At 40.8% G+C, this 26872-nt stretch overlaps 2 protein-coding genes across 5 annotated transcripts; one reads left to right on the forward strand and one right to left on the reverse strand.

Moving 5' to 3' along the window:
• The first annotated feature begins 1184 nt into the window (after positions 1 to 1184).
• LOC306916974 (cysteine--tRNA ligase, mitochondrial-like) lies at positions 1185 to 14562 on the forward strand. 4 transcript variants are annotated; one of them, XM_079495077.1, is made up of 16 exons: positions 1185 to 1582; positions 2269 to 2319; positions 2885 to 3002; positions 3416 to 3487; positions 3984 to 4089; positions 4753 to 4833; positions 7141 to 7273; positions 7992 to 8125; positions 8920 to 8987; positions 9470 to 9536; positions 10168 to 10306; positions 10386 to 10509; positions 12660 to 12758; positions 13604 to 13686; positions 13717 to 13846; positions 14430 to 14562. In XM_079495077.1, the coding sequence occupies exons 1-16, from the start codon at positions 1359 to 1361 to the stop codon at positions 14505 to 14507; spliced, it is 1707 nt and encodes a 568-aa protein (XP_079351203.1). In that variant the 5' UTR covers positions 1185 to 1358; the 3' UTR covers positions 14508 to 14562. The 4 variants fall into 4 exon arrangements, with proteins under 4 accessions (XP_079351203.1, XP_079351204.1, XP_079351201.1 ...); XM_079495078.1 differs by having other exon boundaries at positions 13604 to 13675; positions 13706 to 13846; XM_079495075.1 differs by having other exon boundaries at positions 13604 to 13846.
• A 1353-nt stretch (positions 14563 to 15915) lies between these two features.
• Positions 15916 to 23746, reverse strand: ddrgk1 (DDRGK domain containing 1; the record flags this gene model as incomplete). The annotated part of the gene is made up of 8 exons (XM_079495088.1): positions 23534 to 23746; positions 21861 to 21998; positions 20741 to 20913; positions 19728 to 19829; positions 19000 to 19122; positions 17975 to 18013; positions 16882 to 16987; positions 15916 to 16076 (listed from the first exon to the last, which is right to left on the reverse strand). The coding sequence occupies exons 1-8, from the start codon at positions 23619 to 23621 to the stop codon at positions 15916 to 15918; spliced, it is 930 nt and encodes a 309-aa protein (XP_079351214.1). The 5' UTR covers positions 23622 to 23746.
• Positions 23747 to 26872: the final 3126 nt, after the last annotated feature.

Consider the following 26872-nt stretch of genomic DNA (forward strand, 5'->3'; position numbering starts at 1 on the left):
GTTCTTAGAGTTCATCCTGATTTTTTTTTTTGCAGTGCAATAACTAAGTAATAATGACAAAACATGTTAAAATGTATCATGAAATGTATACATTGAATTGATAATTAATAATTGGTTTAGCTTTTGGCCTGTGAAAGTCTGCTCTCTTTTTTTCTCCTATCGCATGGAATCAAACATTGAAGAGTTGTAGTCTCTTGAGACAGACTGTTGACTCATGGAAGGGGTGCTGTTTTTCCTTTGTTTTGCCAATGGGTACCCAGATTGTAAAGACCAAGCCACAGTTGCAACTCCTTGCAACAAAACCCTTTTAAGGTCAACCAGTGAACCACACCAATGCAAATCATCAAATCATTGAGTTGACCTTAAAACGGTTTTGTTACAAGGAGTTGCAACTGGTGTGGTTTGTGAAACGCATCCAAAGTATTGACTCTAGTCTAGAAGCATGGCTGTATGAAACATCTCCCTCTGTGTGTCTCTGTATCACATTTGTATAGAAGAAGACATGTTATTCATGCATATTCTGCACAGGTTTATCCAAAGGTGTCATTTATTCCACACTTGTAATTAAAAGCCTACATTTGTTACAAAATCAGTGTTTTCAGTCTTTTGCTTTTAATTGTAAAAGAAATTGCATGCAATTAGACTTGCATGCTGACCAACCCAGAAACAGCTATTTTTGATTGATTGATTTCAGTTTGCAAAAAAGCTATAGTGGTAGGAATTTATATAAAAGGTGCTAAAATGATAACATAAAAAGCCCTATTAAACGGGTTATTTGTGTTGTGTAAAATTCATCAAGACATTAAAAGACAAACAATAGTATAATACTAATCTCTACCGGTGTGCGTTGGCTATATATTAGCATACAAATTATGAACTGGGCCGAAACGTGAGTTTCTGTCACTGAGTTATTTATTTACTTTACAGTTAAGTTGCTCACAGACAGAGAATGAATGGATATGGATATTTTATCCATGTACTTAAGACCCACCTTTTTAAGAAAGCTTTTCCCTAAACTTGTTTTACTGCTAATGATGTTGCTTATGCTTCTTTTATTGTATTTTATTTTATTTTTTGCCATGCTTTTAATCTCTGTAGCACTGTAAGCGCTTTATAAATAAAATGCATTATTATTATTATTATTTTATTTTGAAGGACGAAAGACGCACCACGTGAAGCTCTGCGCACGCGTGGTTGGTCTCCACTCCAGGAAGTAACGAACGAGTGAGAAAGAATGTAAATAAGGTTGCTACAGGAGGAGTAAAGTGTCTTGCACTGCAGTATACATTTTAAGTAAAGCACTTTAGATGTCGACGTCAAAAACAGTAGAATTGTTGCGTTGATAATACACACGAACGATGTGGCACAATAGAAGCAGGTCATCGTTGCAGACAGTCTGCCGGTTGTCACGTCTCAGACTAGTGGTCAGCTGCTACAGATCGGGATGCAGTACAGCAGGTGCTGGAGGAGGTCAACGGTGGAGTCCACCCACCGGTGGCTTCGACACGGGTCTGAAGACCTACAACAGCCTCACCAAGCAGAAAGAGCCACTCATACTGGCACGGGAGCGAGTGGCTACCTGGTAGGACAAGTTGATGAATTGAATAAGTGAAACAAGTGCAGTAGTGCTTTATTGGGTCGTCCACTCACAGTTAAGTTTTTATTTATTTAGTTGTGCTTGAAATGTACTGTAATTCTGCAAACTGTTAATACATACTTCAATCAATCAATTACATTACACTGATATTGTACATGATTCATATTAGTTCTTTAACTAAATAAAAATAAAATAACATGGTTACACTTACACAACATTGTTCTTTCATAAGACTGTCTTTTTCTGATTTATTTTAAGAATCGATATAAGACATCTACAGTCTTGGTCCAAGGCTATCATTATAGTAACGAGTCTAACGACACACACACACACACACTACTTTAATTAAGTTAAAAGTTAAGGTTACACACAACACACATCACATGACATAAGGTTTCACATATTGCATTGGTTTGTTTACCTTTATAATAGTAATACTACACACACACATTGCATTACAAGCATGTAGGTTACACGTTGCATTAATACGTTTACAGTTTTTGTATTGAGTTGCACTTGAAATGCACTGTAATTCTGCAAACTGTTAATAAATCAATCAATCAATCAAGGTTTCCCATTGCATTGCACTTTTTTCATAATGTCAAGGTAAGGTTACACAGTCACATTTCATCTTCATAGTCAGCTGACCGAATGTGCTTGTTTGTTTTCAGGTACAGCTGTGGACCCACGGTTTACGACCACGCACATCTTGGTCATGCATGGTAAACCCCTCATTATATTTAGTAGCAGTGGTGGAAAGTTTGTACTATATCTATCTATCTTATCTACATATCTTAAGTACAATTTTGAGGTATTTGTACAATTTCCAGTACTTTTACTTCTACTCCACTACATCTCAGAGCCAAAATTTGTACTTTTACTCCACTACAATCATTTGTAAACTTTAGTTACTAGTTACTTTGGTGATTTTAATTTTGATTAGAAAACATACATTAACCACTTCAACCCTATACATTTCGGCCATTTGAAAATAGCCATTTGAATAGATCTTCTATTTTCAATAGATTTTGTCCACATTTTGAACTTATAATATGGGACATTCTGCAATATGAGTACTTTTACTTTTAGTACTTTAAGTACATTTTGATGCCGATACCTTTGTACTTTTACTCAAGTACGTTTTCAATTCCGTTCTTTTACTCGTAAAACAAAGTAAAACAATTGAGTACTTTTTCCACCACTGTTAAGTAGTATGGCGTCGGTGATAATAACGTTTCCCCGGTCCCAACTTCGTCAGCACACCTGTTTGTCTTGTCATCATCATAGCTCCTACGTCCGCTTTGACATCCTGCAGAGGATACTGTCCAGGCTGTTTGGCATCACTGTGATCCACGCCATGGTCATCACGGATATAGACGATAAAATCATCAAAAGAAGTTCTGAGGTAAGATCCTAATATCGTTTATAATCATGGCATATTATGATGCTATTATCATGCATGATAATTGGGGCGGCGGTGGCTCAGGGGTAGAGTGGCTGGACAGTAAGCGCAAGGTTGCCAGTTCGAAACCCGGGCTCCCCCAGAGTTAGTGTCGAAGTGTCCTTGAGCAAGACACTGAACCCCTAATTGCTCCTGATGTGCTGGTTGGTTTCCTTGCATGGTTTCCGCTGCCATCGGTGTATGAATGTGTGTGTGAATGGCTGAATGTAATGCACAATCTCTGTAAAGCGCCTTGGATAAAGCTATATAAATGCACCATTTACCATGAAGCTGCATGTTCCACAGCGTTGGTGTATTTAGGATTCAGTTATCTTCCATGACAGTTCTCTGGTCCCTTTCCTTTATTTAACTACTAGAAAGATATATCCCCAACAACCCTGGCACGGATGTACGAGGAGGACTTCAAAAAGGATATGTTGTCATTAAAGGTAAGTCGATAACGAAGTGTTATTAGTGTTGTTTTTGGCAGCAAATTTTTATTTTATTTTTAGTCATAGTCTCTTGAATAGTTTTCTTTTTGTTTTAGTCACATTTTAGTCACGTGGAATGTCTTAGTGTTAGTCTGTCATTAGTTTTTTGTCGACTAAATCTACAGTTGATTTAGTCGACTAAATTGTATTTTGGCGGGCCTTGATGCGTAATGACAGTTTTTACACTTGCTGAAAATAGCCGATCTACAAGCTCACAACGCGTCGCAGCACGTGTCTTCCAAAATAATGTTTGCCTATTTTCAACGAATATTGACATGAGTTGAGCAATGCTCAACTCATTGGCTGTATTGTATGCTCAACAGTTCACAAAAACTAGAATTGAAATAAATGCAGACCTATTGATCTCTGCACAGTCTGAAGTGTTTACAAAGGTGTGTGTGTGGGGTCAGGGGTGTGCATACATCATTTTGAATCATACCTTGATGTTTTTCAGGTGCATCCTCCTGCAGTGTACCTCAGAGTCACCGACAACGTGCCTCAGATTGTGGCGTTTATTGAGCGTATCATCACCAATGGACATGCCTATGCCGTTACAAATGGTATCATCATCATCATCATCACTCTCTTTGGATGCAAATAAAATAAATCTAGATATAACTGTGGCGGCAACTTAGTATCAAAATCAGGTGTCAGTGTTCTGATATCAGCTTTATTAACCCATTTAGGCCTGACGTCGAAATTAAAAAAATGTCTTTTTTAAAATGTATTTTTTTCTGAAAATTTCTATATCAGTGGTTCTCAATATTTCATGTCAAGGACCCCAAAAATTATATGTAATATGCCGCCGACCCCCCATCTGAAAATATGTTGTTCCAGGCCCAGAAGCAAAGATTTGAGTTTAAAACTGAAACTCTGAAAGAATATATATTCAAAGAGGCACAAAGAGGCACATTTTCACGATTTTTCAAAAATAGCAGATCTACAAGCTCATAGTGCGCCACTCGGTGGCGCGCTATGAGCTTGTAGATCTGCTATTTTTCAATAGCTAAATTATTATAGCCCATTTTGGGCGGGTTCCCGCCCAAAATGGGTTAATGACTAGTGGACATAAGATTTACACTAAATTAGCCTGTCTGTCTCAACTGTGAAATGGAATGTTTCTCATCAAATAATATATACAGACGCAGACAATACAGAGATCATACTGATTCATTTGTCATCATCATTGATTTTATTATTATTTTTCTTTTTTCTTTTTATAGGGGATGTGTATTTTGACATCCGGTCCATTGGAGATCGTTATGGTAAACTGGTGACTGCTGTTGAACCGCAGGGAGAGCCAGGTAGGACTTCTGAATTTGTCTTGTGGTTGGTGATAAATATGGACAGAATCTTCTTCTTTTTTCCCCCGATTTTGTAGGCCTCAAGATCAGGTAGATTATAGTTATAGGTCCTCATTCACAACGGCGTTTACGCTCATAAAGTGACGTTACGTGAGCGGAGCGTGAGCGGACAGGCATTTACGTGGATTCCCACATTACGTGGGAATTCATGAACTTGAACGTGAACTTGACGGTGACGTGGGTTGGTCGGAAATTCCGCTGAAAGCTGCGCCACCTCTCATGGTCGTGTACGGCTTGCGTAGATTTATTAAGAAGGCTTTAGTCTTCATGCTGAATCAATTAAAAGTCCCCAAATATCAGATAAAATATGTAGACATGTGTCCCCAACATTGGTCGCACATAAAAAAATTATAGCCTATATAAAAGCCAAGTATCCACTTGTATGCCTAAATGCATGCATTCTAGAGGCAGGTTAGCCTAGAGTGCCATACAGAAACTGCCCCTGCAAGCCCGACACCTTTTTTATTTTTTTATTAGGATATTTCTAGCATGCGCGATTGCGCTGCTCACTTGACAGCTTTCTACTCGCAGTGCAACGCGCTGTGAGCTTGTAGATCGGCTCTCGCAGTCTCGCGGACTCGCGCTGCATGTTAAAAATGGCATCAGCGTGTTTGAAAGTCGGCCAGTCATATCATAGTTTTAAGCCAGCTCACCTCCACTCGCGCTTGTTCACAAACGGACAGACAGACAAGAAAGGCTGTTGATGATGATTATTATTACCACTGTAACTCGCTGATCATCATGTTGACAGAGACTCAGCCAATTAAAGTTTCACGTAGGCCTAAATGCATTTGCTGCAAGCACCTATCTGCCTCCATTTGCGTCGTGGTATTAATTTATAATATGTATATTGATCACATGCGGACGCCACACAGAATAGCCAACTCTTACCTGCAGCTGAGGAAACATACAACGTAGTTGGATCGGATGAAATATAGCCTTAAGTCCAAATCCCACAAGAAAAAAAAGAAAGAAAATATGTCCTGTGTCCATGCATGTCCATATATTTGCTTTCCAAATCCGACAGTGCAGGGCAGGGAATCAATCACCGCAGTAGACTAATCAATAGGGCCTTTTATCATTGCCGAGTTTTAATATAGCATTTGGTTGTGTGGTGAACAGTACAGTACAAATTAACTTCTTTCTCATTATGTGAAAGTAACTGTAACATCAGTTAACTTATTAACGTTCTGACATTTAACAAGGAGTGAAGCAATGCGTGCCAAGTTGGCAAGTTTCGTTTATAATTATATACAAAACTCGCGCTGTTTGCTTGAAGATCTGTCCGTGCAGAGACCCGCCTGTCAAAATTAACTGCTCTACAAGCTCATCGCGGCTGTTGTATATAATTTAAAGCCCGGTGCAGGCTATGATGACGTATTTCGATATTTCCTGTTGCCTTATATGGTGTGGGATGGGCGTTCTAACCAGGCGACACCAGGCGAATCGCTTGGGGAAAATGCGGAAAGGCTACACTCTGCGATCCGCACAAATGAAGTGATTACACCAGCTTCCCTGAATAAGACGGGAGCAAATCGCAGCGTGATCGGACAGAGAAATACGATGATATTTAGTATCTGTATACGCTTCCGTTACACTCTGGTGTAAACGCCGTTGTGAATGAGGACCATAGTCACCAATGTACACATTTTTTAAATGTACAAATATTTATAAAAAATATTTTTTTAATAGGTAGTTAAACAACTAGTCGACTAGTAAACTAGTCAACAAAGTGAATGCCCTAGGCTCAACCCTTATTCATGGTGATACACAGTCAAATCCTAAGGGTTAATTTATCAATTTGTAACTCTGAGATTGCACAAAAGTAACGGGCCCATCTGGTAAAAATCTTTGTACAATCTCAGCCTCACAGTAATGCTGAGTATTTTATGCTTTAAGGGCCTTGCAAACGGGGAGCGATAAAACGCGCCTATAAGTTCATTTTCAATGAGACGTGCGTTTTTGCTCGGAGCAGTCGCGCTGCGACAACGCAAGCGTATTTACGTGAGCGCGGTCCCGTGCGCCCGCGACTCACCAGACCTGGATTCTGTTTAGCTTATTTTTTTACGCTTGCGTTGTTGCGCACCTCTTCAACAGACCTGGAGGAGACCTGTGTTGATCCAGGCAACAATGCCTGCGTTCCTTGCACGTTTGCAAGGCCCTTTTAGCCTCATATTTTGGCTGACATGAGGCCTACTGTTCAAATGACTAATTCCAAAACCATACTGAAAACAACTGTGACCCCAGACAGGGACACGGATAAACGTGACGTGCGGGACTTTGCTCTGTGGAAGAGCTCCAAGCCACAGGAACCCTACTGGGAGTCTCCGTGGGGCAAAGGACGACCTGGGTGGCACATTGAATGCTCCACCATTGCCAGGTTTGACCACTTCTTATACTGTCATTTAGAACCTTAAAATATATTTATAGAGATTAGAGACGGCACCCGAGTTCTCCTCCCATCCACTTGCATTAAGTTGCTCAAAAGCGCATGAGGCGATTTCACTCCTCCTTCCGGGTAGGAACAGAGTGCATTCTGGGATGGATTGGACCCAAACACATGAACGCGCTGGCCGTTGACTATCATTGCACGCGTTCACGTATGAAACAGCGTTCACGTGTCATCATGAACGTGCGCAATGATAGTCAACGGACAGCGTGTTCATGTGTTTGGGTCCAAACTGCAATACCAAATTCGGCCACTATGTCCTTTTCGCCTCAGGGTTTCCTCCGGGTGCCGTCTCTATTCATATATACTCTAAAGTTTAGAACACAAAACTTTCAAGAGAACCAGGGGCGCACGGCGCACGTGCTTTGGCGGCTGCAGAGCCCCCAGGCTGTGGAACCCCTGCCTTTCCATATTGGATCTGCTACAAGTCCATCAATGTTTTTAAGTCTCTGCTCAAGACTTATTTATTTTCTCTGGCTTTTAATCTCATCTGAGCTCATCCAATGTTTTGTTTCATTTTGTGCATATTATATGTGTTTTTGTGGTCATGTTTGTTTGTTGTTTTGTTCTTGTTCTTCCTCTGTTATGGCACTTTGGTCAATCTCGGTTGTTTTAAAAATGTGCTCTAAAATATAAATTGATTTGATAGCTCTGTGTTCGGGAGCCAGCTGGACATCCATTCGGGAGGCATCGACCTGGCCTTCCCCCACCACGAGAACGAGATTGCCCAGAGCGAGGCCTACCATGAGTGTGGGCAGTGGGGGAATTACTTCCTGCACTCAGGTAAAAAGAGACAAGGGGCTATATCTTGCACCACCCCTTAACCCTTATCCTTAAACTTAGCTGATCTACAAGCTCACAACATGTAGATGTAGATCGGCTAGTTGAACTATTTTAACCCATTTTGGGCGGGAACCCCTTTTGGTGTTTCAAAGCATTATGTTATACTTTAGCTATTGAAAAATAGCACATCTACAAGCTCATAGCACGGCACAGAGTGCCGCGCTATGAACTTGTAGGTCTGCTATTTTCTTTAAAGTGAAAATGTGGCGCATTCCTTGAATATATATTCGTTCAGAGTGAACGTTTTTAACTCAAATCTTTGCTTCTGGGGGTGTCCCTGGAATGACATATTTTCAGATGGGGGTCGGCGACCAAATACATATATTTTTTGGGGTTCTTGACATGAAATACTGAGAACCACTGATATAGAAACATGAGGTTTCTCAGAAAAAAATACATTTTAAAAAAGGCAATTTTTAAATTTTGATGTCAGGCCTAAATGGGTTAAAATTATTTTAAAAATAGTAAAAAATGGCAAATAAGTTTTAGGGATAAGGGATAAGGGTGGTGCAAGATGGAGCCCATATAGACTATACTGATGGCTAGCTGTTCAGTTCAGCAGATCGTGATAACCCTGTCAACCTATTTGCTTCAATTGATCCTGGCTAACGTTGGTTAACTTGGTTATGATCTCAGATTTCCATATTTTTCACAGATATAAACCAGCAATTCAATCGTTTGTGATCGAGAGGGAATATAATTCAGTGTATCATCTCTGTTTGTCGTCTCAACAGGACACCTGCATCTCAAAGGCAGTGCCGAGAAAATGTCGAAATCCTTAAAGAACTACATAACCATAAAGGTAAACAAGATTATGATGCATTCATTTATAATAATTATTAAAATAATAATAAATTAATAATTTACATTTGGGGGATATCTTTCACAATAATTAATAAAACATGTTCTAGACATTCTAATGATCACAAAAAAACATATATTACAATTATTTTACTTACTTTTATTAGGGTTAAAGGTGTCCAGAGACTTTTAATTTGTGTGAATTTCACCCTCTGTGGGGGGTATTTATATGCAAATATCATGACCAATGGCATTGCAATGAACATCAATGATGACGTTTCGGTGCAAAAAGAACATTAAAAAAATGTTTTAATTAATTAAAATATGTTGTAGTATTGCAACGCTGGGTGTTACAGGGTTTTAAATTGAATCATATTTTTTTTTTGCATTGAACGTGAAGTGCATTTCATGTCTGAAGTCATTGATTAGCACACGTTTTTGATTTGATCTCTCCGTTTCTTGTTCACTTTCTCTCACGTCTAGGATTTCCTCGAGTCCTATTCGGCCAATGAGTTCAGGATGTTTTGCCTCATGACGAAATACAGAGCAGGTACACATAAATGTCACGTGTTTTCATTGACGGCTGATTATATACATTATAATTCAGTTTCACGGTTGTTAATGCTTTCCTTTTCATGTGAATAATCGTGAAAGAGCAGCATATGCCCTTTAACTATTGGTAACCATGGCTTAATTGGCTTTGGGCACAGAATGTATAAAAGCAAAGTTGAAGCTGTCTTTGTACTGAATGCCTGGTATGCCGTTTTATTTAACCACTAAAACTCTATACTAAGTTGGCCCGAGTCCCCCACTGGACTATACTAGGCTCCCTCCTTTTTTCCCTTTTCACCTTTGCAGTAGAGTGATGCCACAACCACAAATATGTTGACCCATTTCGACCTGAGATCAGATTCTAAAAATGTCTTCTACATCCTGACAGTTTTCTGAAAAAGCTATGTTTCTATGTCAGTTGTTGTTCGATTTTTAAAAAACTGCAGACCTACAAGCTCGTAGCGCGCCACTCAGTGGCGCGCTACGAGCTTGTAGATCTGCTATTTTCCAATAGCTAAAGCATAACATAATGCTAACACCAAAAGGGGTTCCCGCCCAAAATGGGAAAAGGGTAGACCTATGCCATGAGTAAAAAAACCCTTTTGTGATCTCCTCTGGTGTTTCCACAGCCATAGATTACAGCGACGCCAGTATGAACGAGGCTCAATGCTCCTTGGAGACGGTGGTCAACTTCATTCACAGTGCTCAGGCCTACATGAGGGCCGAGCTTCAGTGTTTGCCAATACAAGAGGGACTTCTGTGGGAGAGGTAGGTCCTGTGTAAATAAGTGAGTGAACATCTGGTTTTCTGATTCTTCTGAATTCTTCTGAATTCTGTCTTTCTCTAGGTTGGCTGAAACCAAAACGGGCGTCCTGGCAGCCTTGGCGGATGACTTCGACACACCGAGAGCCATTAATGCCGTCATGGACCTGGTCTACCACGGCAACCGCCAACTTCAACCCGTCACAAAGGTAGCCTGTTAGAAAAGTATTAAGGATTCAGGAATGATAGCCCAGCACTCACATTCTCATTTATTGTTATTAACCCGTTTTGGGGGCGGGAACCCCTTTTGAGTGTTTTAAGCATTATGTTATGCTTTAAGCTATTGAAAAATAGCAGATCTACAAGCTCATAGCGCGGCACCGAGTGCCGCGCTACGAGCTTGTAGGTCTGCTATTTTTTTTAAATCGTGAAAATGTGGCGCAAATCTTTGAATATATATATTCTTTCAGAGCGAACGGCCAAATACAGATAATTCTGGGTGTCCTTGACATGAAATATTGAGCACCACACCAACAGATGTGTTTCGGCTACAAAGCCTTCCTCAGTGTAATTGTGATGATTACGCTGGGGAAGGCTTTGTAGCCCAAACGCTTCCGGAATGCTGTCTTACGTTCCTAATATGATATACCTTTTTTTGGAGCTGTGCACTCGGCAAGTTTTTGATATTGTTTTTTTTTTGTGACTGGAGTTGTTCTCTCACGAATATATAGTTGTGTATATTCGTACGTCTCTAAATGTTTTGATGAATTGAAAATTCTTGTAGCTATAGCTTGTAGATCTGCTATTTTTCAATAGCTAAAGTTTAACGTAACGCTTAAAACACCCAGAATGGGTTAACTGTGAATGTTGTGACCATAGATGTAAAAGCATAGATGGGTCATAAGTGTTCGTAACCACCTACTTTGTGGGGTAAGGCCATCCTTATTGTTATGGATACAATAACTTAACAAACATGTTTGGCTTATATTCATACAGATTAATCCTGTTGTTAATCTGTGTGTTGTTTACTCTTATTTGATTATTGTTTTTTTACTGTCCTTTTTTGGCAACTGTATACTGCCATAATGTCATACCAAAGACTAAAAATGGGACCCAGTGCCTCCCTGCTTGACACTCAGCATCAAGGGTTGGATTGGGGGTATGTCCATGCGACATACTAGCGTCATGTCCAGGGGGTGTACTTGTACATCAAGCTGCCTCACACTACAGAAACAGGAGATAGGCTCCTGCCCTATGGGCCTCATGGCTCGGCAAGGCTACTTACTTACTATACTGCCATGAGAACTGAATGTCCCCGCGGACATGTCAATCTACCTGTATCTACCTTTGTTCTCATGGAACAAATGCACCACTGGGGCCTCCATAGATTCATTACACTGTCCTGGAGGAAAGGCGTTACTAATATCGAAGTACTAGTTCCATAATTCTATCTCTATGGTCGTGACTCAACAGGAGAAGGCAGATAATTCTAGATGTTCTGCCTCATTGACTGTGAAGATGTTCAATGACTACCTTGGTAGATTTATTTGCATATTTATAATTGTATGACTCAGGAATATCTATTTGACAGGATATCTATAACATTGCATAATGTAACCCATTTAGGCCTGATGTCGAAATAAAATAAAAAAGTCTTCTGAAAGAATATATATTCAAAGATGTGTGCCTCATTTTCACAATATTTCAAAAATAGCAGACCTACAAGCTCGTAGCGCGCCACTCGGTGGCGCGCTATGAGCTTGTAGATCTGCTATTTTTCAATAGCTAAAGTATAACATAATGCTTAGTTAAAACACCAAAAGGGGTTCCCGTCCAGAATGGGTTAAAGGAGAATTCCTTACTAGACGGCGTTCTTACCTTTATTTGTAGTCGTTACGTCCCCAACAAAGAGGTCCAGGTGTTATTTTGTGCAAAAGTGCATTATTGGCTACTTCCCCTACCAGGCATAAGCCCTCAATGGGGGTTGGGTTTTTGTGCTAATTCACTTATTTCCATCGAAATAAGTAGGAAAGTGTGCCGCTTGAGATACTATTTACATTATGAAGAGAGGATATATACAAAAAAATAATTTGAGCGATGGAAATAAGCGAATTAGCCTCATTCAAGCCCCATTCAATTCAATTCAATGCAATTCACTGAGGGCTTACGTATGGTAGGGGAAATGGCCAATAGTGCGCTTTTGCACAAAATAACACCTGGACCTCTTTGGTGGGGACGCAACAACTACAAATAAAGGTAAGAAAGCCTTCTAGTATGGAATTCTCCTTTAATATAAAACATATACTACTAATTAAATATATGTCAGTGTTGTACCGTTCTAATGTTGTTTTGTGTTCAGCCAGAGGGACATGCTCGCAGCCCAGCGGTGTTCGGAGCCATCACCTCCTACATCCAAGAGCTCTTTGAGCAGCTTGGCCTCGATCTGCTGGACAGAAAGGTCAGAGGAATTGCATGATAATATTGCCAAAATAATGTACGTACAGTATGGATTCTAACTGTATCCAATTTAACCCATTTACACCTGAGACCAGATTCTAAAAATGTCATGACAGTTTTCTGGAAAAACCCTATGTTTCTATGTCAGTGGTGCTCAAACTATTTCATGTCAAGGACCCCCAGAAGTATCTGTATTTGGCTGCAGACCCCCTCCATCTAAAAATATGATGTTCCAGGGACCCTCCCATGAAGCAAAGATTTTAGCTAAAAACGAACTCTCTGAAAGAATATATATTCAAACATTTGGGCCACATTTTCACGATCTTTCAAAAATAGCAGACCTACAAGCTCGTAGCCGCGCTATGAGCTTGTAGATCTGCATCATTGTATACTCTGGCTATTCAAATACAGCAGATATAGAAGCTCATATTGCGTCACTTCGTGCCGCAGCATGAGCTTGTAGATCTGCAATTTTTCTTTTTTTTAATCGTGAAAATGTGTGCAAATCTTTGAATATACTTATATATATTTTTTTTTAAGTTTAAAATGTTTAACTCAAATCTTTGCTTCTGGGGGGTTACTGCATATCATTTTTGAGGGGTCCTTGACATGAAAATGTTTGAGCCCCACTGATATAGCAACATATGTTTTTCAGAAAACTGTTTTAGAAGAAAGTTTTTTTTTTTTTAGAATCGACCTATACCCATCTCACTGCTAGCCTGGCTTGGCCAGCCTCATAGCGTGGATTCACTGAAGATTCCTCCCGGTGAATCTTCAGTGAATCCAAGCCAGGCTATCTCACTTGCTGCCTGTGCTCTTACCTGTCATCCCTCCCCTCGTCCACAGGAGGGCAGCGCCGCGGACGCCTCCGGAACCCTGAACAACGTGGTGGAGCAACTCACCCATTTCCGGAGCCACGTGCGAGCCTTCGCCCTGGCCCCCCAGGAGACCCGCTCGGCCGCCCTGGCCCCCCAGGAGAGCAGCTCCGCCGGAGGCACCAAACCCCGACCCTACCCTGACAGGATTCCACTGCTGAAAGCCTGTGATACGCTGAGGAAGGACCTGGCACCTCTTGGCATCATTATACAGGTGACTGTTGATCTGATCAATTAACCCATTCTTTTTAGACCTGAGGCCGATTAAAAAAATAAAAATAACAAAGTCTTCTAAATCCTAAAGGTTTTCTGAAAACTATGTTTCTATGTCAGGTCCTCAACCATTTTCATGTCAAGGACCCCCAGAATGATCTGTATTTGACCGCGGACCCCCCCATCTGAAAATATGTAGTTCCAGGGACACCCCCAGTAGCAAAGATTTGAGTTGAAAATGTTCGCTCTGAAAGAATATAATATAATCAAAGATTTGTGCCACATTTTCACTATTTTTCAAAAATAGCTAAAGTATAACACAATCCCAAAAGGGGTTCCTGTCCTGAATGGGTTAAACAATTATACAATTAATAAATTAGGATATGAATTTGTTTGAGGAAGTGAGTGAAGGGTGGTTTTAACGAGCAGCATTCTCGTGTTTGTGAAGAAATAATGATCAAAATATTTTAGTAGGTAGGGAGAATTTTTGACCTTCAGTGTAATTTTTTTTTAAGTGCTGACATTTTGTGTGTTATATAGAAATAATCCTTCTGATTATGGCTTTGTTGATTGTGTTTTTGCAGGACCGAGGACCCAAGTCTATTTGGCAAATATCCCAGACGAGACAGAGCACCCTAGACAAAAAAGAAGTAGAATCCTAGATGGAACAAACTTCTACCTCTCAGACTGATTTTGTTGATTGCCCCCCTCCCTCCAATCAAACACAAGTGTTTGGTCAAACCACGTGACTTCAATGAAACATGAAACACAGAACATTTGTTCTTTGTGTGTGTACGAAGCCCCAGAGTCGGAGGCACTGTTGGACTCGTGACTACAGGAACTAGTCAATTCAGTATGAACATTGTTTTCCCCAACGAGTCGCCTGCCGGTGAGGAGCCCCCAACAGGAGGACGTGTGACGTGGAGCCTTCGTCCTACTCCTCCCGCCCAACACTCCCTGATGACCGGTGCCGCCCCAGACCGTTGGGAGTACATGCAATGACCAATATCCCCCTCCCCTGAACACGGGAGGATGGATTCGAACCCACAACCTCTGTGGTGGTGGGCAGCGATCACTATTACATTTCTATTGGACATTACTGTATGCTTATTTGCATTGGTGTTTTAGGGGTTGGATATGATAAAACAATATCCCAGGTGACATTAACCTTTACACACACTTAATAATCTTTTGCAAATATAACATGTCTATTCGAATGGACAATATAGGGTGCCAAATATAGAAGATTACCATTACATTCTGTATCTTTGTTTTGTTTTCAAATTAATTTATTCATTCACCACTATCTCAGTGAACTTGGCTAAGATTTCCTTTGCCTGATGTAAAAGTGGCTCAAAGGTCCAATATCTACCGTTTGCTCTGAAATTGGCAATTCCTAGCAACGACACAATGTCACAAAACTATTCAAACTGAACTTTATTACATTTAAAATACAAACATACAGTATTCGTAATTCTTATGTCACAAGAATGTGGTTACATATACCGTAACTACAACGACAAATTGTCCTCAACAAGTGTCACATTGTAACTTTTTGCCAGCTTTAATTTTGGATAGTTATCTTTTTTTCCAAGATCTACTTAAATTGAATGACTCAAATTACATTTCAGAAATCTGCAAGGTGATCATGTAGGACTTGAGAGAGCTGGGACAAAGTCCCGCTCTCTAAAAGACATGACAAATCAAAGTGTAAGTCATTCTGCATTTAAATAAAGACTAGGCTCGTTGAAAACGGGGTTTTCATATAAAACATGTCGGTGAATATTTAACCCATTTTGGGGCGGAACCCCTTTTGGTTTTAGCATTATGTTATGCTTTAGCTATTGAAAAATATCAGATCTACAAGCTCATAGCGCGCCACCGAGGCGCGCTACGAGCTTGTAGGTCTGCTATTTTTTGAAAAATCAAAGAACGACTGACATAGAAACATAGCTTTTTCAGAAAACTGTCAGGATGTAGAAGACATTTTTAGAATCTGATCTCAGGTCAAAATGGTTCAAAGTAAACGGGTGAGTGTCCGGGTGTGTAAACTGCACACATCTCAGTCCTTCAGGCCGCGTTGCGGTTCACGGGTGTGAGGTTGATGAGGGAGTTGCTGGCCTGGGCCAGCTCCGTTATGGACACCCTCCCTCTCTGTTTGATGAACTGGGCGACCGCGTTGAGCTCGTCCGGAGTGATGGAGATGAATTTCCCTCTGTCGTCGATCACACCTGCAGAGACAGGTTAGTTGGTTTAGGGCATTCACTTCTAGTCATTTTTACTAGTTGACTAGTTGCCTAGTTTACTAGTCGACTAGTTGTTTAACTACCTATTATGTAAAAAATTAAATAAATTAAAAATATAAACTTTATTTAATTTTTTTTAATAAATATTTGTACATTGAAAAACGGTGTACATGGTGACTATAACTATAATCTACCTGATCTTGAGGCCTACAAAATCGGGGAAAAAAATAAAAAATAAACTTTTTTTTAATTATTTTTTATCAACTAGTCGACTAGTTGCTTAATGCCCTTGGTTAACCCATTTTGGACTGAGGTAGACTAAAATCCTAACATTATTTTAAAGCTACAACTCAAGGAAGCTGCCCTGTGTTGTAGCTTTATTCCGCCATGTGCAGGGAATTATACACAATAATATTATTTTACACAGGAGAGGCGATAGCTCTCCACTGTCCGGACAAACGCTCTCTCCAGAGTGTTTGTGGAGATGACTGATTTATCCTGTTGGGCCTTGATCAAGTCCATGATGCACAACAGGTGCGCAGCCACACCCAGCTCTCCGAGTCCAGTTCTAGTTTGACTCAGGCCTGCAGGTGTGACTGCTTAAATCAGTCATCCTCCATCACACACTATTATTCTATAAATCAGAGTTGCAGTGGTTCAAAATTAATACATTTTGCAGAGACCAATCAATTAAAATATGCCTTGATCGAGTCAGGCATAATTATGTGGAAGATTCACTATCTGGTCTAGCTGCTGGCGCACGGTATGAACGGTATACATATGCACACACCTGTGATGGTGCCTTCGGCTAACAGGTCCTGTAGTCTATTGATGGCGTCCTGCGTCCGCATCCCAAAGTGTGAGGCCAGGTCTTCCAGCAGTACCACTTTGGAGTCCTGGGGGGGGGGGGGCAAACATGGATTTATTCCGCGGATTCATTCACTCATTCATTCGGATTATCACTGTATTAAAGGACCACTTCACCACTTTTCAACATCTCTTCATATAATTGGTCCTCACTAATGTTCATGATAAAACACCATTTTTTCCTACTCAGTCTGTGTCTCATAGGAGGGCTTTGGGCAGTAAGGACACCCGTCCACCAGTGACATCATCATTAGGCAGATTTATTTTAAACAAGATTTGTTTTAACATATATTTAGATTTGTATTATCGTGAGAACGATGGCTTCAACTTTTGCATTGCAACTTTTCAGGAAAAGAAAGCCTGCCATTTCTATTAGCTTGGATTCACCATCGATGATGTCACTGGTGGACGGGTTTCTGAACTGCCCACAGCCTTCCTATGAGACACAGCCTGAGTAGAACAAAATGGTGGTATTTTATCATGAACATTAGTTAGGACCAATTATAGGAAGAGAAGTTGAAAAGTGGTGAAGTGGTCCTTTAAATAGAGACGAAATCAACCGTTATCAGGACGTTGGAATACGGCCAATATGGCCATACTGGCATACTAGACATCGTGGTGTCATTTCCAACTCTATTGTCGGGGCATGGAAACTAGGGGCTACTTATATATACTATTCTCTGCCTATCGGGACGTCGCCGAGTAGGGTCTGGTGGCCTTCGCAGCGCTCGGCACGGCGACTCGCTCGGCTGGTGGCTCAAGGCCACCAGACACGGCGCGCCTCAGTCATTGACATCAGTGACACAAAAATACCATTATCACCCGTCACAATAGGTGATAATGACATACTGAAACAGTGCGGAAAATGTCCATACTGGGCCCATTGCATGGTCCTGATGACGGTTGATTTCGCATATTATATGCACTGAAACAGTCGAATGGGGTGATTTATTAGATATTACAGACATATTGCAGTACGAGCGTGGGGGTATGTGCGGTGTCTGCCAAATGCTCACCTCAATATACTGGATGAATTCCTGCAGGAGGTTGCGTGACTGAAAGCAAAGAACACAAAAACGTGACTATTACCACCGTTCATGGTTGGCATGGAGTTCTACTGTCCATTCATGTCAAGTTTGATTGGACGTCAACTCTCACAATACATACTGTTGAAATGAGATGTGAATTAAGCAATATTACACGAGAGGGTGTGGGTTAACGTGATTATTGCCACGACAGGGATGCGGTGAGGAACGAGACTAAGTCGAGTTCCGCAAGCATCACTGAAGTTACCCTTAAAACTAAGAAAATCGCTGAAAGAATATATTTTAATGACAGATGTAGTCACTACGACCACAAATGTCCCAAGAAACTAGCTAGCCTAGCCACCCAGTTTGCTAGCGCTCTGGGAGAACAGAGCAGCTGAATTCTTTGTTTTGATTAGGTGGTGAATGGTGCTGGTTTAACCCACGGCTAGAAGGCTGTTTCAACCAATCAGATTGCTTCCTCGAAACGACCTGTGGTATAATATTGCTTAAGATTGCTTTTATCAGATCTACAATGGGGACCGGGTGCTGGGCGGTTTTCATCAGACAATGGCTTGATTTAGTTACAATCTGTGCTATTGTTACACAATTACACATTAACCCATTTTGGGCGGGAACCCCTTTTGGTGTTTTAAACATTGTTATAATTTAGCTATTGAAAAATAGCAGATCTACAAGCTCATAGCGCGCCACCGAGTGGCACGCTACGAGCTTGTAGGTCTGCTATTTTAGAAAAATCGTGAAAATATTTATTTCAGAAAACTGGAGGATTTAGAAGATTTTTTTTTTAATTTCGAGGTCAGGCCAAAATGGATTAAGGTAGTGGGAAAAGCGGTATGAAACTGTATTTTACATAGGTCGGTAGAGTTTTTCCAACAACCTATAGTATAGACAATGCGCTATAGACAAATGTAATTGTACATTCTGTGATTATCCCCATCCACTTTGTGGCATTATACAGCCACACGATCGTACAGCAGTAGACCTGAGCTGACCTCGTCCTCGTCCAGAACCTCCGCCTCGCCTTGGTCCTCGATGACAAACGCCATTTTTAGCTTCAGGTATTCCTCTTCGTCCCTCTTGTCCTGCTCCTCCTTAGCGCGACGTTCCTCCTCCTCCTGCAGAGGGCGCACACGGGAATGGGAAGAAAAGAAGAAGGAGTGAGGGAGTTTGTTTTGGTCTTCAGAGAGAGTTCAAAGTGTTTGTTTTACCCAGTGTTGTTTTCGTCGACTAAAACTAGACGAAAAATGTTCGTCGACTACCTTTTTCCACTGGCGAAAACTAAAGGGAAACTACTTGAAAACTAACACATGATGACTAAAACTAAGACTAAATATACTGACGATTTCGTCAACAAATAAAAACTAGACTAAAATGTTAGGAAGGGACTAGTGGACAAGAGATCCAGTGTAAGTCATTTTACACTTGGTTGCATACTGAAAATAGCCGATCTACAAGCTCACAACGCGTCGCGCTAGCTTGTAGAGTGAGAAAGTGAAAAAAAATACATTTACATTTATCATTTACGATGGCATCAAGGCCCACCAAAATACATTTTAGTTGACTAAATCAACTAGTTTTAGTCGACTAAAATCGCATGACATTTAGTCGACTAAAACTAGACTAACACTAAAATGTGACTAAAACTAAATGAAAACTATTCAAAAGACTATAGACTAAAACTAAAATCTAAATGTGCTGCCAAAAACAACACTGGTTTTACCTGTTTCTGCTCCAGGAGCTTCTCCTTCTCGTCTTCCTTGCGTTGCTCTTGCTCTCTCAACTCCTGCATCTTCTTCCTCTCCTCTCGGTCCTCCAGCTCGGCCTATTGGAAGGACAAGCAGCCAAACACGACGGGACATTTTTACCAAATTAAATGCACCACAATTGGATCAAACCTCCATTACGAATCTCCCAGCTGACCAAATGTAAATGGATTGCGAGCCAAAAATACGAATCGGGCCGCATCCGGCGTGTGATGGCTTGGAATTGGAATTCCAAGCATTGGACTTACAAACTGACAAATAATAGATACATTGATCAGACGGAATGGGATTCTTTTTCCAGTATGTACGATTGTCGGCTTGTCAATCTATCTTCAGCGTCACAGAAACACAAGCCTTACTTTATGCATTTGCAGTGCTGCCCATGTGGCTAGATTATAAGTAGAGCGGTGCTTGTGAAGAATATGGGTAAGTCTGTGGTTAACCGCTATAAGGGTGGCATGTGGAGTGGACATAGGTTAGTAGTGTGTGGTCAACAGGCGGTAACGCTCGTATGTGGACACGTGTCAAATAGGTTCACAATAGTGAACCTAGCCTCAAAAATCATTGGGAAGAGACAGAAACAATTAAGCTGTATCTACAAGGAGGTACTTCGTAAAAAAGCTGTCAAGATAGCAAACGACCCCTCTCATCCATACCACTCTGCAGGGAGTTCGAACTACTTCCCTCTGGTAGACGGTACAAAGTACCAAAAGCGAAGCGTAACATTTAAAAAAAATCCTTCATCCCAAATGCCATTAAGGCACTAAATGATACCATGTCTCGCTAGATTTGTTGTTTTTCCAATGTATTTGCCACTGTTGTCCTGCACTTTTTTGCCATGAGAAAATAATTGTGTAAGTGGTGTTGCTGTTGTTGTAACTGTTTGTTTTTTTACTGTTGTTGAGACCGAAGACAAATTTCCACACGTAGACAATAAATGAAACTATTACTAACTTGGCATCTCCCTCACCTCTCTCTGTTGCTTTTTGGCCTGTTTCTCTTCTATCTTCCTCTGCTTCTTGGCTCCGACTTTCCCTGATGTGGCCTGGGACTGCTGAGGCTCCTCGTCATCTTCCTCCTCCACTGCTGCTGCCGCTGCTGCTGCTGCTGCTGCTGGAGCCAATGCCTCCACAGCATCGTCCTCTGCAAGAACCACACACACCACACACTGAATCACCATCTTTAACCCATTTTGGGCGGGAACCCCTTTTGGTGTTTTAAGTATTATACTTTAGCTATTGAAAAATAGCAGATCTACAAGCTCGTAGGTCTGCTATTTTTGAAAAATCATGAAAATGTGGCGCAAATCTTTGAATAGATATTCATATTTTCAGACGGGGTCGGCGGCCAAATACAGATAATCTTTGGGGTTCTTGACATGGGTTAGGGTTAGGAAATATTGAGCACCACTGATACAGAAACATTGGCATTTCAGAAAACTGTCATGATTTAAAGGACCTTTTTTTTCTTCGATGTCAGGCCTAAATGGGTTAACTCTACAGCAGAGACGTACTGATAAAAAAAGAAATCCGATACCCATAACTTGCGTATTGTTCGATACCGAGAACCTATATGAAACCAGTGTGTAATAATACAGTTAAGGTTGTGCTTGAAATTACAACATTTGAGAACCGATGATGAATGACAATACGTGAAGTTAAATTGCAGTTACAAGTTGGTATGACAATGTAAATGGTACAGTAAGAGTGCAAAACAGTCATGCAACATCGACTAAGTCTGAAACATTCAAAATGTTACTGTAAATGAAATATCACGTGATAAACGATGTGGTATCAGAAGAACACAGACTGGCATTCCAGCATTTTAGGAAGTATTGGCAGATTTTGGGTATGGTATCGGAACAACTCTATTGAAGTATAAAGTTATAACTATATGGCATCCATTTCTTTTGTCATATCTGGCCTGTTCAGCCTTTGTTTATGAAGTGTTAAAAAAGGAAATGCTAGTTTAGGTGTTTCCGATGTTCATGGGCAAAAACACAATAATGAAATCGTTAATCGCTTGTTTGTTGTGTGTGTGACAGCCACTTGTATGGTGTGCATGCATGCGTGCGTTTTTCCAAGCAGTACCATTGTCAGGAGCGTCTCGGGCTCGTCTGACCCTGGTGTTCAGGTTCCTCCTGCGTGGCATGCCCGCCCCTCGCTCCTGCACCGCCTGCTGCGGACGTGGTGCCACCACCCGCGCCACATCCTGCTCTTCACTGTCAGCTGAAATGGACACCGAAAAGACAAGGTACGTACAGTTGTCACACAGTCACAATAATACATTTTATCCCATTAGCAGGGGGGGAACCCCCTTTTGGTGTTTTAAAGCATTATGTTATGCTTTAGCTATTGAAAAATAGCAGATCTACAAGCTCAGAGCTTGTAAGTCTGCTATTTTTGAACAAAAAAACGTTTTTAACTCAAATCTTTGCTTCTGGGGGGGTCCGTGGAACAACATATTTTCAGATGGGGGTCGGCGGCCAATAATTACATATAGTTTTTGGGGTCCTTGACATGAAGTAGTTTGAGAACCACTGATATAGAAAAAGGGATTTCAGAAAACTGTCAGGATTTTGAAGACATTTTTTTAATCGGGCCTAAATGGGTTAAGACCTGAGGTCGATTCTACGAATGCCTTCCAAAACAGTAGTGCTCTTCTCACACTTAACATTTTTTCAAAAATAGCAAATATAAGCTCTCTGTGTGGCACCAATGGACCTGGTCCAGTCGAAAGACTCGCTGACACAATGGACCACGGCTGTGGCACCAAGTGACGTGCTGTGAGCTTGTGAAAAATAATACCTACGGCTGTGTTATAATTTCGCTTTCTCATAAACAAATATAAATATGTTATATTGTAAATCAGTGTTTGAACAGCTAAACCCCATACTCAAGGCTGTGATGTCAGGAGTTGAAGAAGTCCAAGCGGGTAAACTCACCCAAGCTCCCTATAAACAAGTACAGTACAAGGATACTTATCAACATACTGTACGTACTGTACGTTTAGTGTGATGTTTAACAGTAGAAAGGCTTCCAGAACATTGCAAATAGAGATAGTTTTGAATGCTAGACAATATCACACAGAAATACAGTCAATGCACTTGAATGCAGTATAAAGAGCTACTTCCAGCACTCATGATGTCACCACCTTGCACTTCCATTCTTCTAAAACCTGCAAAGATGGTGCATTATATAAACGGTAACCTTGGATCAAGACTAGCCTAAGATTTAGACACAAGACACGGTCTGACACTCGTAGATGTATTTTATCGATTCGGACATTTTCAAGTTTTAAATAGTCGGAACTAATCGATCAGATGCATCTACGAGAAGACATCTACCGTTACTAGCATAACGGTATAGGTGTTTTATATGAAGAAGACAAATGAGTGTGAGCAGCTGTCATCTTAGTCCCAGGCTGAAACATGACTGTCAGCTCAGGTAACGGGTACGGTCGCCCCACTACTCTACCTAGCTGTAAATAACAAACATAATTCACGTTGGTGATTATATAAAAGGTATTATCATATTAATTTATCATTGTTAAGTTAACTCTGTATATCCACGGGCATAATAGCATGATGATGCCATTACAAACTGCTAGAAGGTCCTAAATTAACTTTAATCAAGCAGTCACCGTCTCTGTGTCATGTTCTTAATTTTACAGAGTATAGAGATCGACTACTATACAATCAAAAAAATCTGTATACAAGATCATTTCTCTTAAAATAAGAGTTGGTAAAGGGGCGAGTCGTTACCATCTTCAGTGTGACCGCGCAGCTTCACAGCGAACACGATCAGCACGAGGAGGATCGCAGCGGCGATCAGATACAGCGCGATGTCCATGATGATCCAAGCAACAATGTGCCCTTTTAAAGCGATTTAATTTACATTTGAGACGCGCATGCAATGCATATGGGACCGACACGTCTGTGTTTACTGTTCAACTTCTTCTTTTGGCGACGGAACTGATATGAGGCAACACCTTCCGTGTCAGGCTGTCGTCAGCTCAGTGTTGAAAACTCCAGCACTACCACCTTGTGGATAGATGAGACATTACACCGTTATGGCTAAAAGAGACTCATTCATGCCAAAACATGAAGCTGCTGGGCATTCTATAAATAATATTAATAATAATAACTTGAGTGAGTCTGAAAGTAATTTCAAAAGGGGAAAAAGAGAAGAAAACAGTTTTAATATCTGTTTCTGGGTAAGCTGGGCTGACAGGCCGAATGTAAAACGTTTGCATATCTACCATAAATGTTTAATTGTCTCCAATATGTCCAAATAGATTTACAGTAGTGCATTTATTTATTTATTTTTAATTGTAGTAGTTTATTTTTTTGCAGTGGTGGTGGGTGACGGGGGGACGGCATCTTTCATGTCGCTGTTCTGTAAACTATATTTAAACCACCTTGATTTCCAAATAAACAATGTAGAACAAGAGGTCAAGGACACCATAGAATCTAGAGTGACGAGATGGTTGTCATCAAAGTTTTTATTTTAATTGATTTTTCAATAACAAACACATGGAGGAGATGAATGGAGCCCCCATTTGAAAACAACCCCCATAAGAGAAGATTTTGACGGCTCTAGCAGTGATTCTCAACCTGTTTAATTTCAAGGACCCCCCCCCCCCCCCCCCAGTTTGACATGAATTAGTCTACAGACCCCCATTTAATGGCATTTCTATCTCTTGGACCTCCAATTTATATTGTAAAATCAATGTTAATTCTGTTCTTTTTGGTTTTTAGTCCATGAGCCAGAGCTCCAAAATTCATTCATTTAATTATGAATTGAGTGGCAAAACAATACCTATATTAGATTGTTATCACCATGAAACTTCCCCAATTGAGTACTTACACGAAGACAATGATTTATTGTATTACAAATTTTACATTTTTAAATATGCAAATTATGCAGGCATTATGTAGGAAAATATGCAAAATAATCGAAAATATGAAAAAGCTACTACTGTGGGGTTATCATGTATTAATTTACTTGTATTGATCCTATAAACAATTTAATATAGGGTATAGTTTGCCAACCAATTTTGGAGCTCTGGCTCATGGACTAAAAACCAAAAAGAACTGAACCGGTTCCCATTGGGAACCAACCGGTGGAAAAGGGGTCTCAGAGTTACAGACCGGGTCCATTTGGTTCCATTTGTACACTCTCAGAGTTACAGACCCATAAGGGTCCATTTGGTTCCAAACTGTCATTTACCTGGGGACCCCCTGGAACTCCATCAAGGACCCCTGGGGGTCCCCGGACCCCACTTTGGGAAACACTGCTTTAATATATAAATAAAAGTAGTCCCATACTAAATGGAACTTTCCTATGACATTATTGTTCTTTCTGGCAATTGTTTACTGCAGTTTCAGTCATAAGTTGGGTCCAATCTGTGAGCCCTGGTGTACACCAACTCTTCCAGAGTTCTCAATATCAGCCTGCAGTCACCAGGGACGGATTAACCCCCAAGAGGGCCCCTGTGCCGGTCATTTTTGCAGGGCCCCCATAGTGTTTTTATCATGTTTTTGACCTAAATTTAACTAAATCAATGGCCAATGAAGGGCCCCAGGAGCCCTTTTCAGGGCGTCAAACCTAGTACTGAGCGGTCCAATTTCCCCGAAGGGCCCCTGAGAGCCAAGGGCCCCTGGACCACGGCCCCACTGGCCCAAAGGCTAATTTGTCCCTGGCAGTCACTAATGCATGTTGTGCCTTGGTGACCCCTTGTGGCAAAAGTGTGCTATCTCCCAAGAGACAGAACAGTTGGGCATTTTGGTAATCTTAGTCACCAACCATTCTCCAAGAGTTTCCTCAGCAGTACCTCTTTCCAGACGGGTAAAACCACAGGACACTCCCAAAATGTACAAATGTTATCTCCCTTACATTTCCAACACGTTTTTTCTTCTGAGACCCTTTATTCTTTGTGATGGTTAATACATTCCTGTTAAAAAGTTCTATATATGGACCCCCTATCATGTATGGATCTTTATATTAAAGTATTGTATACTCTTGCTCCCTCTGCCTCTCATCAAAGGACTTTTCTTCTCTCCTTCTTGAACAGGAAAATGGATGATCACATTCCTCTAGGAATGTGTGATCATCATCATCATCATATCTCTCTCTCTCTCTCTCTCTCTCTCTCTCTCGCTCTCTCTCTCTCTCGCTCTCTCCCCCTTCATCTTTCCAATAGCAGCACTATTTTTACACCACACATTAAGCGCAGAGAGCAGGGCCGTTACATAAATATGTAAATGTATCAATGTGTGGAAATATGCTTCATGTGTCAAGCACAGGGTTCACCGTGTACCACTTGCAATGGAGGGAGAGAGCGATGGATCCGAGGAGAAAAGAGAATAAATACGATACATTAATATGGTTAGAAATGTACACGTGAGACACAACAGTAATCTATCAGAATTATTTCCACTTTAAACGGCTTTCCTCTAATTAAATCTCTCTCTCTCTCTCTCTCTCTCTCTCTCTCTCTCTCTCTCTCTCTCTCTCTCTCTCTCTCTCTGGGTAAATGATGTAACTTGTGCTGCTTTATGTGGGTGGAAGACAAAATGTACCCATGCTTTCTGACCCTAAAGCATCAGTTATCTCTCCCTGCACTGTGAGGAGAGAGAGAGAGAGAACGCAACCTGTTTGTCTGCAGCTCACTTGTCAATTAAAGTTAACCTACTTAATTAAAGTCCTATATCTATAGCATTGCAAATTGATTTGACATCCAGTATGTGGAAGAAGTACTCGGATATTTGACTTCTACTATACCACAATATAAAAAATATGTACTCTGTTTACTAGTCTGTTACAAGTAAATAGGCTGTGTTCAAAATGTTACTTGAGTAAATGTACAAAGGTATTGGCCTAAAAATATACTTAACGTACCAAAACTACTAGCCTGTCTACTTGAAAATAGCAGATCTACAAGCTTGTCGCATCACAACGCGCTGTGAGCTTGTAGATAAAATAGCCTATGTATATGAAGGTCTGGTCCGGTTGGAGCTGCGGTTGGAGCTGCGTCTGGTTGGCCCTGGTGATTCAGTTAGTTAATACTCTGTCTGTCTGTCTGTCTGTCTGTCTGTGTG

Source organism: Electrona antarctica, assembly GCF_951216825.1.
Source record: "Electrona antarctica genome assembly, chromosome: 24".
NCBI lineage: Eukaryota > Metazoa > Chordata > Actinopteri > Myctophiformes > Myctophidae > Electrona > Electrona antarctica.